Source organism: Rhizoctonia solani, chromosome 7 (assembly GCF_016906535.1).
Source record: "Rhizoctonia solani chromosome 7, complete sequence".
In the NCBI taxonomy this organism is placed as follows: domain Eukaryota; kingdom Fungi; phylum Basidiomycota; class Agaricomycetes; order Cantharellales; family Ceratobasidiaceae; genus Rhizoctonia; species Rhizoctonia solani.
Window position 1 is genome coordinate 2233133 of NC_057376.1, and position 11694 is coordinate 2244826.

At 48.7% G+C, this 11694-nt stretch overlaps 2 protein-coding genes across 2 annotated transcripts; one reads left to right on the forward strand and one right to left on the reverse strand.

The window, feature by feature from the left end:
* Positions 1-95: 95 nt before the first annotated feature.
* RhiXN_06872 (Retrotransposable element Tf2 protein) lies at positions 96-3386 on the forward strand (the record flags this gene model as incomplete). The annotated part of the gene is made up of 1 exon (XM_043326688.1): positions 96-3386. The coding sequence occupies one exon, from the start codon at positions 96-98 to the stop codon at positions 3384-3386; it is 3291 nt and encodes a 1096-aa protein (XP_043182120.1).
* A 1171-nt stretch (positions 3387-4557) lies between these two features.
* On the reverse strand, positions 4558-9161 carry RhiXN_06873 (Retrotransposable element Tf2 protein; the record flags this gene model as incomplete). The annotated part of the gene is made up of 2 exons (XM_043326689.1): positions 4558-7944; positions 7995-9161. 2 exons carry the CDS (start codon positions 9159-9161, stop codon positions 4558-4560), a joined length of 4554 nt encoding a protein of 1517 aa, XP_043182121.1.
* Between the last annotated feature and the right edge of the window lie 2533 nt (positions 9162-11694).

Here is an 11694-nt window from a genome sequence, read left to right on the forward strand (position 1 = left end):
CATCTATAGAAAAGCATGTATCAGAATCAGTTGTCGAATTTGTCTCTATTGCTTGTGATTCAAATAAAAAACCACTGCTCTATCTTGACCTGGTCATGCAAAACTATCCGACGGAACCTATCAAAACGTTAATTGATTCTGGCGCCACATCTAATTTCATCTCCCCCACCATTGTTGAAAAATTTAAAATCCCAAAAACCCTGCTCGAAAATCCACGAGTAGTGAGAATGTTAGATGGTACCCTTTCCCAGACTGGTCGCATTTGGCACCAGGTTAATCTCGCGGTTTTGGCCAATGGCCACATCCACACTATTCCCTTCCTTGTCTGTCCCATTGGGAACACACCTGCCATACTTGGCATGACATGGCTCACTCAGGAGTCACCCTTGATCAATTGGTCCCTAGGCACGGTTACCTTCCCAGAACAAGTTCAGATTGCATCCAAAGAAGAGGCAGATCCTAATCCCTTAGCCGATCTCCCGGAGCAGTACCATGAATTTGCTAAGGTCTTTGGCAAAGAAGAATTTAAGGTCCTCCCTCCACATAGGGAGTATGATATAGCTATAGACCTTGTTCCGGATGCCAAACTATCCCCAGGCCCCCTATATGGCATGACTGATGCGGAATCAAAGGCGCTCAAGCAACACATTGACGAAGAACTAGCAACGGGCAAGATCCGCCCCAGTACTTCTTCTACCGGCGCCCCAGTCATGTTTGTAAAGAAGGCAGATGGATCCCTTAGACTGGTCGTGGACTACCAAAAACTCAATGATGTCACTCATAAGAACGTGTACCCACTCCCAAGACAGGATGATCTGATGGCAAAGTTAAGACATGCCAAGATATTCACAAAACTGGACCTACGATGGGGCTACAACAACGTAAGGATCAAAGAAGGGGATGAATGGAAGACGGCTTTCAGGACTAAATACGGGCTGTTTGAGTATCTAGTAATGCCTTTTGGCCTCACCAACGCCCCGGCCGCCTTCCAGCATTTCATGAACGACCTGTTCAGGGACCTCATTGACGTAACGGTGGTCATTTACTTGGACAACATCCTCATCTTCTCAGAAAATCCAGAAGAACACCCGGCCCATGTCAAAGAAGTACTGTCCCGATTAATGAAGAACCAGCTGTTCTGCAAACTGTCGAAGTGTTTTTTCCACGTCACCACAGTCAATTACCTGGGCATCGTTATCTCCCCTGCCGGATTCTCCATGGATCAGAAGAAGATCGAGGCAGTTACATCGTGGCCTCAGCCCAAGACAGTCAAGCAGGTACAGGCATTCTTAGGGTTCGTGAATTACCTCCGCCGCTTTATCCCCAACTTCAGTTCCGTGGCACGCCCCCTCCACAACCTCACACAAAAGGAAACCCCCTGGTCATGGGGTAACCTAGAAGAAGTGGCATTCCGGGAACTGAAAGCCCTTGTCACCCGGTCACCGGTCTTAATCCATTCCAATCCCAAACTCCCATACTACCTAGAAACAGATGCATCAGGAGTAGCCATGGGAGCAATTCTTAGCCAGAGAGGAGAAGATAACCGTTTACACCCAGTAGCCTACATGTCTAAATCCTTCTCCGGTGCCGAGGCCAATTATGACACCCATGATAAGGAGCTCCTAGCCATAATCAAGGCATTAGAAGAATGGCGGATCTTCCTAGAGGCAACGGACAGACCAATCCAGGTGTTTACAGATCATAGAAACCTGGAATATTGGATGCAGGCAAGGACTTTTAACCGACGGCATGCTAGATGGCGCATATTCCTGAGCGACTTCAATTTTGAAATACATTATCGCCCAGGGAAACAGTCAGGAAAACCCGACGCCCTTTCCAGAAGGTCGGACTACGTAGACTCCCCAGTAGAACCAGAAGTCATGCTACCGTCAGAAGTTTTTGCCAATACCTCAGAAGCAGAACTTGAGATCGTCACGGAAATCCTGAGCAAGTTAAAGGAGGACCCTTCCCTGGAACCCATCATCCAGTTCCTAACAGAAGACGCAGATAACGCACCCCCCTCTATTCGGAAGGCCTATCGGGATTATGACTGGGAGGAGGACCTCCTATGGTATTGCGGGAAACTGGTTGTCCCAGACTCGGAAGCCCTGAAGGAACGTTTACTCAAAGAATTCCACGACTCACCCCTGGCAGGGCACCCTGGACAGCAAAGAACTCTGGAACTCCTGAGCCGCAACTACTGGTGGCCAGGAATGAAGTCATCCGCCAAGGAATGGGTAGAATGCTGTCCCACCTGTCAGGCTAACCGTCGAGCCCACGCCCCGGTCATTGCCCTTAAACCTCTGGAAGTTCCCCCCTACCCTTTCCACACCATCTCCTATGACTTCATCACAGGTTTTCCAAAATCTAATGGTCACGACGCGATCTTGGTAGTTATCGACTCCTTTTCCAAATTTGGACATTTCATCCCAACCACCAAGAAGGTTACGTCCAAGGGTCTAGCGGAATTGTTCATCTCTCATGTGTGGAAACTACATGGACTACCAGTCAAGACAATATCAGACAGAGGAACTACGTTCACAGGGAAGTTCCTAAGGGCACTCTACCAACGCCTTGGTGTAAAACCATCCTTCTCATCAGCCTACCACCCGGAGTCAGATGGTCAAACAGAGAGGGTGAACCAGTTCATTGAGTTCTACCTGAGGTCATACGTTGCGGCAGATCACTCGGACTGGGCTTCCTGGTTGCCACTAGCGGAATACGCATATAACAACGCTAAACACTCCGCCACCGGGAAAACCCCATTTGAATTGGTATACGGGAGGAACCCAGTAATGAATCCGTCCAACGTCCCTGCGAACGTACCAGAAGCCGATCACGTGGCTAATACCTTGGCACAAGAATGGAAAGAAGCGGAATCTGCCCTGAGAATGACAAAGGAAAAAATGGCAGGAACCAAGGGAGTGATCCCGGAATATTCCATTGGAGAAAAAGTCTGGCTAGACGCCAAGAACGTGGAGATACGTTCCAACTCCAACAAATTGGACCCCAAGCGCCTGGGACCCTTCAAGGTCACCGAGAAAATCTCCAGCCACGCGTACCGCCTGGAACTCCCTGAGACCATGAAAATCCATGACGTATTCTACGTAGGATTACTGTCCAAAGTCCACGAATCCCCAAGCCAACCACTCCCAGAACAACCCCTTCCTGAAACAATAGAAGGGGAAGAAGAGTATGAAGTTGAACAAATCATTGACTCTAAACAACAAAAAGGGAAATGGTTTTATTTGATAAAATGGAAAGGTTACGGTCCGGAAGACAATTCATGGGAACCGGAAGAACTACTGGAACACAGTCAGGAAGAGATCAAACGCTTCAACCAAGCTAGACTCAGAAAGGCTCGTGACGCCGCCAAGAGCCTTTAAGGGGGGGCAATGTTACAACCTCCTTACATATACCATCAGAATCGGACGAATTTTCTATTATTTCTAGTATTTTTTACGGACTTGATATCTTATGTTTTTCGATCACGTGATCTCGGCGCTTATTATGCCGAGATACCGCGCCAAGTTGCCGTGCCAAGGGCGCTTGGGAGAAATCCACGCTTCTGCGCAGTCCGCAGCACGCTTCTCATTTCCCTTCTATACTTCTTTCTCTCACGCGCACAGACCATGTAGATAGTGTGCTTTGTCTATATATACAGCAGGGAAATTGCTTGGAAACACCAAGTCGATTTTACCTCGTCTCTTATTCACTAGAGAAGGTAGCCAGCCAGCTAAGTAGCCGGCCCCCAGTAGTAACAGTAACACTCACCCCTTTACTTGACCTACCACACCTCCAGGCCTCAGGCCCCATTGCCATCAGTAGTTAGTAGTAAGCCGCCTTAAGCGGTATTAGATAGCCTTAGATAAGTAGATTACATAAGCAGTGTCTGTAGTAGTTACGGCCTCAAGCGCCCACCACTAGCAAGTACCCACCTTACAGTGGTGTACGACAGAGACAAGGTAAAATCAACTTGGGGTCTCCAATGTTGTACACCACGGTAATGTGGGTACACGCTGGTGGGGGCGGGCGCTTAAGGCCGTACTACTACAAGCTTATGTAATCTAACTTAACTAGGCTATACTACGGCCGCTGTAAGGCGGACTTCTACTGGCTATCTACTGCGAAGGGGCCTGAGGCCTGGGAGGTGTGGTGAGTTAAGTAATGGGGGTGACTTCTGGAAACAACTGGGCCGGCTACTTAGCTGGCTGACTAATCCCTCCTCAATGGATACGAGACAAGGTAAAATTGACTTGGAGACTCCAAGCGATTTCCCTGCTGTATATATAGACTAAGCACACTATCTACATGGTCTGTGCGCGTGGGAGAAAGTACAGAGGACAAATGAGAAGCGTGCTGCGGGCTGCGCAGAAGCGTGGATTTCTCCTAAGCGCCCTTGGCACGGCATCTCGGCGCGGCATCTCGGCATAATAAGCGCCGAGATCACGTGATCGAAAAACATGAGATAATCAGTTCGTAAAAAATACTAAAAATAATAGAAAAAATAGGCGAATCCAGTGGTATAATTTAGGAGGTTATAACATTGCCCCCCCCTTAAAGGCTCTTGGCGGAGTCACGAGCCTTTTTCAGTCGCAACTTGTTGAAGCGTTGGATCTCCTCTTGACTATGCTCCAGGAGTTCCTCGGGTTCCCATGAATTGTCTTCTGGACCGTAACCTTTCCATTTTATCAGGTAGAACCACTTTCCTCGTTGACGTTTTGAGTCAATGATCTTTTCAACTTCATACTCTTCCTCCCCTTCTATTGTTTCAGGGGGAGGTCGTTCTGGGAATGGCTGACTTGGTGACTCGTGGCTCTTTGATAGCAGCCCAACATAAAAGACGTCATGGATTTTCAGGGTCTCTGGGAGCTCTAGGCGGTAGGCGTGACTGGAGATTTTCTCAAGGATTTTGAAGGGACCAAGACGTTTGGGGTCCAATTTGTTGGAATTAGTCCTGAGTTCTACGTTCTTTCCATCCAGCCAGACTTTCTCTCCTATCGAGTACTCCGGTACTGTTCCTTGGTTCCTGGTCATCCGTTCTTTGCTTAATCTGAGAGCTGACTCGGCTTCCTTCCATTCCCGTGCTAGTGTGTCTGCTACATCGTCTGCCTCTGGAACGTTGGCTGGGACGTTGGAGGGGTTCATCACTGGGCTTTGTCCGTAGACCAGTTCAAAGGGTGTTTTTCCTGTTGCTGCGTGTTTGGCATTATTGTACGCATATTCTGCCAAAGGTAACCAAGCCGCCCAATCAGAGTGATTGGCTGCAACGTAGGAACGTAGGTAAAACTCGATGAACTGGTTGACTCTTTCCGTTTGCCCATCTGACTCTGGGTGATAAGCCGAAGAGAATGCTGGTTTTACTCCAAGTCGCTGGTAAAGTGCCCTTAGGAATTTCCCTGTGAAGGTAGTTCCTCTATCCAAGACTGTTTTGACAGGTAGTCCATGGAGTTTCCAGACGTGGGTAATGAATAGATCCGCCAGACCCCTTGCTGTGACCTTCTTGGAAGTGGGGATGAAATGGCCAAATTTGGAGAAGGAGTCTATTACCACCAGTATGGCGTCGTGTCCTTGGGACTTGGGAAACCCTGTAATGAAGTCATAAGAGATGGTGTGGAACGGATAAGGGGGGACTTCTAGGGGTTTAAGGGCGATGACAGGAGCATGAGCGCGTCGGTTGGCTTGGCAGATAGGGCAACATTCTACCCATTCCTTGGCTGTAGACTTCATGCCAGGCCACCAATAGTTACGACTTAGGAGTTCGAGGGTTCTTTGCTGACCCGGGTGTCCTGCTAGGGGGGAGTCATGGAATTCCCTGAGGAGTCTTTCTTTCAGGGGTTCATTGTCTGGAACCACCAGTTTCCCCCGATACCACAGGAGATCCTCTTCCCAATTGTAGTCTCTGTAAGCTTTTCTTATTGATGGTGGAGCGTTATTGGCATCTTTGGTCAGGAATTGGATGATGGGCTCTAGGGAGGGGTCTTCCCTCAGTTTAGAGCGTACTTCTGTAACAATTTCCAGCTCTTCCTCTGATGTGTTTGCAAAGACCTCTGATGGTAGCATGACTTCTGGTTCTTGGGGGGTGTCCACATAGTCCGATCGTCTGGACAAGGCGTCCGGCTTGCCTGATTGTTTTCCTGGGCGATAATGTATCTCAAAATTGAAGTTGCTCAGGAATACGCGCCATCTAGCATGCCGTTGATTGAATGTCCTTGCCTGCATCCAGTACTCAAGGTTGCGGTGATCTGTAAATACCTGAACTGGCTTGTCTGTAGCTTCCAGGAAAATACGCCATTCCTCCAGGGCTTTGATGATGGCTAGGAGTTCCTTGTCATGAGTGTCGTAGTTTCCTTCTGCCCCTGAGAATGATTTAGACATGTACGCGATTGGATGCAACCGGTTATCTGGGCCCCGCTGACTAAGAATGGCTCCCATGGCTACCCCTGAGGCGTCGGTCTCAAGATAATAGGGGAGTTCTGGGTTGGAATGGATGAGAACCGGCGACTTGGTAACAAGAACCTTCAACTCCTGAAATGCTGCTTCCTCTAGGTCGCCCCATGACCAAGGGGTTTCCTTTCTGGTGAGGTTGTGCAGAGGGCGTGCTACTGAGCTGAAATTGGGGATGAACCGTCGGAGGTAGTTAACAAAGCCCAAGAAGGCCTGGACCTGTTTGACCGTTCTGGGTTGAGGCCATGATGTAACTGCCTCTACCTTCTTCTGATCCATGGAGAAGCCTGATGGGGATATAACAATACCAAGATAATTGACCGTGGTGACGTGGAAATGGCACTTGGACAGTTTACAGAATAGCTGGTTCTTCATTAACCGAGACAGAACTTCCCTGACATGGGTAGGGTGATCCTTAGGGTTTTCTGAGAAAATCAGGATATCGTCCAAGTAAATGACCACTGTGACGTCAATAAGATCCCGGAATAGGTCGTTCATGAAATGTTGGAAGGCGGCCGGGGCATTAGTGAGACCAAAAGGCATAACTAGATATTCGAATAGCCCATATTTAGTCCTGAAAGCCGTCTTCCATTCATCTCCTTCCTTGATCCTGACGTTATTATATCCCCAGCGTAAGTCCAATTTCGTGAAGATCTTTGCGTGCCTAAGCTTGGCCATCAAGTCGTCTTGCCTAGGGAGTGGGTATACGTTCTTGTGCGTGACGTCATTCAACTTCCTGTAATCAACGACTAGTCGGAGGGACCCATCAGCCTTCTTCACAAACATGACCGGGGCGCCTGCTGAGGAGGTACTAGGGCGGATTTTGCCCGTTGCTAATTCCTCATCAATATGCTGTTTTAGCGCCTTTGATTCTGCGTCGGTCATGCCGTATATGGGGCCAGGAGACAGTTTGGCATCCGGGACAAGGTCAATAGAGATGTCATACTCCCTATGTGGAGGGAGGACCTTAAATTCTTCTTCGCCAAAAACCTTAGCAAACTCATGGTACTGAGGGGGGAGGTCTGCTAAGGGGTCTGAGTCTGCTTCTTCCTCGGAGGCAATTTGAGCCTGTTCAGGGAATGTAACTAGTCCCTGTTGCCAATCGATAAGAGGAGCTTCTGCTGTTAACCATGTCATGCCTAGGATCGCCAGGGTGTTGCCAATGGGGCAAACAAGAAATGGGATGGAGTGGGTATGGCCATTGGCCGAGGCGGTGAGGTGGACCTGGTGCCAAATGCAACCAGTCTGAGAGATAGTACCATCTAACATTCTCACAACTCGTGGATTTTCGAGTTGGGTTTTTGGGATTTTATATTTTTCCACAATCAAAGGAGAGATGAAGTTTGATGTGGCTCCTGAATCAATGAGAGTCTTGAGGGGTTCTGCCAGGAAATTTTGGACGTATAGATTGATGAATAGCAAGGGTTTTTTATTCGAATCCAGAGCAAGAGATACAAATTCAAAACTATCTAAATTGTCCATTTTTTGGGTTGGGGGCTTGGCAGCAGTCCTCGACTTTATTCTTTTCCCGACTCATCCTCAGCTACCTTGGCTGCCTCCTTGATGGTCGCCTTCCAACCATTGGGGCACTGCTTGATTCCATGCCCTTTTTGACCGCACTTGACACAAAGGCCAGACACGCGGCGGCAATCCCTTTCCTCAGGTGTGACATAGTTGGGGTCTTCCGATAGGCGGACTCGTTGTGTGGTGGTAGTGGTGGAGGTAGTGGCCGCGGTGGCCAAGGACTTGGCAGGGAGCTTCTTGGGACGGTTCTCCTCGTTCTCCCGACGAATGTTGTCAATTTTGATGGAGGCAGCAAAGATAGCCTCCAACTCGTCGGGAATGCTGTCTTTGGTAGACAGGAGTTCTTTGACCTTCCAGTGAAGGCCGCGCGTGAATTGGGCGATGTACGCCTCCTTGTTCCAGTCAAGTTCCGCCATGATATTGCAGAATTCCGTGACGTACTCCGACGTGGTTGTGGTCTGAGTCAGCGCGGCAATCTTCCTGGCAGCCGCCCTTTTGGCATCGGGATCCGCAAAGGCTTCCTTGAACTTGGTTGTCATGGCCGGGATGGTCGTGGGGGCATTGGTTTCACCCTTGAGGATACTTCCAATAAGAGGGAGTGACCAATCAGCGGCTTTATCCTCCATGTGGTAGAGGATCCAGACAATCAACTGCTCGTCTTCCTCAAATTGGTCCCTGTGCAGGGCCCCCCATAACAGCATGCGGTCCAGCCATTGAACCGCCTTTTGCCCTCGGATCTCCCCCTTAAATGGATCTGGTAGCTCCATTTTGGGACGTTTGGTGTCCGAGCCCAAACTGAAGGGAGTGAGGGTCCTCAGATCCCTAAGCGCTCCGCAAGGTTCTTCCTTGATCCTCCTTGGCTGTTCTTCCTTGGAGTCGTACCCAGTGGTGCCTCTGGTAGGGCGGAAAGGGTCTTTGAACCCAGGCCTAGCCGTTCTTGGAGTGTCGGCTTGTCCTCCTGTATGAGAAGGAGGGGTGACAGGCCCAGTCAATGGGCCAGGCTGTGCTTGGGTTTGGGTGGTTCCCCCTTGGTCCTTGTCGCCGAGAAGGTCCGCGGTCTCTTTGCATATGGCTTTGAGCTCGCTGAGCTGTTGGCCTTGGGAGCGGATCTGGTCCTGTAAGGACCCAACGGTGGCTGTGAGGGCTGTGACAGCCTTGAGGAGAGCGCTAATGGTCGGCTCTGGTTCCATTTCTGACAAGTCTCGCGCAGTGGGAGATGGGCTGCGAGTGGGTGGTTGGGAATGGGATGGAACTGAGCGACGGCTGGTACGACTAGAGGGACGGGAGTAGGGGTGTGGGGCGCCAGAGCGTGTGGATGGAATTGTGAAAAACGGCGTGGGGAAGGGTGCCTATATCAGGACTTATGGGCGGTTTTTGTGCAGAGTGTGAACGCTAAACCCTTGCGTCAGACACCTAGCGTTGGACTATCCCTACAACAAATCAACAGATCTGGCGATCGTGATATGAGCGGGTTTTTAGCAAGCGGGTGAGTCAGCTGTCTAGGGTCGCTATCTGCTGTGTTCCGGCGAAACACGTGGTATGCGGGGGATTAGGATCCATCTGCCTTATAGCAATTCGGTACTACGTGGGGGTGGGGGATTTTTGATTATTATATCCCGCAAAGTGGCCCCAATCACGTGATTTCCCTTGTGCTAGTACAGGGGACCTTCTCCTTGTCAATCAAAGCCTACAGCAAGTCAATTTTACAATGTTGTACACCACGGTAATGTGGGTACACGCTGGTGGGGGCGGGCGCTTAAGGCCGTACTACTACAAGCTTATGTAATCTAACTTAACTAGGCTATACTACGGCCGCTGTAAGGCGGACTTCTACTGGCTATCTACTGCAAAGGGGCCTGAGGCCTGGGAGGTGTGGTGAGTTAAGTAATGGGGGTGACTTCTGGAAACAACTGGGCCGGCTACTTAGCTGGCTGACTAATCCCTCCTCAATGGATACGAGACGAGGTAAAATCGACTTGGAGACTCCAAGCGATTTCCCTGCTGTATATATAGACTAAGCACACTATCTACATGGTCTGTGCGCGTGGGAGAAAGAAGTACAGAGGACAAATGAGAAGCGTGCTGCGGGCTGCGCAGAAGCGTGGATTTCTCCTAAGCGCCCTTGGCACGGCATCTCGGCGCGGCATCTCGGCATAATAAGCGCCGAGATCACGTGATCGAAAAACATGAGATAATCAGTTCGTAAAAAATACTAAAAATAATAGAAAAAATAGGCGAATCCAGTGGTATAATTTAGGAGGTTATAACATCCAAGCAATTTTCCTGCTGTATATAGAAGTACAAGCACTATCTACATGGTCTGCGCATGTGTGAAAAGAAGTACAAATGTGAAATGAGAAGCATGCTGCGGGCTGCACAGAAGCGTGGATTTCTCCTAAGCGCCCTTGGCACGGCATCTCGGCGCTGCATCTTGGCATAATAAGCGCCGAGATCACGTGATTGAAAAAGTGAAGATAACAAGCTCGTAAAAAATAGTAAAAATATTAGAATAATCAGGCAAATCCAATGGTATAGGTTAGGAAGTTATAACAAATAATAACCATGCTAGGAACAACACTGAGATAACATCTAAGTCCAAGGACAACAGCCTCACAGTCTTGGATATGCACAACAAAGCAGTGGTTAACAAAGATACATTTTGTCAAGCACATGATAGTAGCATACATATATCTAAGGAACGGTACAGAGAGTGCAATGCACCTTTCAACCCAAGCCATTGTTGCAAGGAAGCCATCTCATTGACTCCATGGACTCATGAGGCCCACATGGCTACAGCGCAGCATGAACATGTCAAAAACCATATGGACAACTGTCACAAACATTCATACAAACAATTGAGCTTGGGACCATCATTGTTGAAAGACATCTACTCACTGTCAACTAAGAGAATGTCACTGCACACCACATGCAACCCACCATATACTGCAAGTGACTCATTGTACCTCCTAAGCAATCCGCTGTACTCTCTGAGTTGCCTGCCAAACAGCTTGACCAACCACAAAAGTAATGGCCCAGTCAACCCCTTGAGTCATAACACCAGTTATGATACAACACTGGACAATTACCTGGTTGACAACATGGACAATGTCACAACTCAGCTTGGACCTATGGTACAAGGAGGCTTAATGTCTGTGGCCCTATCACCAATGGACAATGAAACTGGTAGAGGGGCAGCAAGGGCCCAAGGGGTAATGGTAAGGGTAGTGAGGCAACAAGGGCCTAGGGTTATGATCTAAGTAGAGAGCACTAATGGCCAACAAGGGGCCTGGGCTAAGGGTGTGTGAGAGCTAAGGTGAATTGACAAAGAGGTCAAGTCTTTATACACAAGTGAAGCCACATCAAAAACAACAGTACTAAATAACAAGTCATTCTGCAATGTCACATCATATATCAAATATGTCACATGATCTTGATGAGTCATAAATATATACCAAAAAAGGAAACTGTCTCAGAAAAAAGGTAGAAAATAGTAAAAATTCATGTCATGCCAATGAAGGTCATGACAGACAACAGCTACAAAGCCTCAGGCAGTCAACTAAGCTTTGAACCTGATACAGAGTCTAAGTACTTACCTGCAACGGTAAGACAGCCAGAGGAATGTGTCATGACCCATGCCTTTGCTGGCATGTCTCCTGACCAAGCCACCTACTAATAGGATATTCCACAGTCTTTATAAGGCCGCATATACTCACATATATGCAG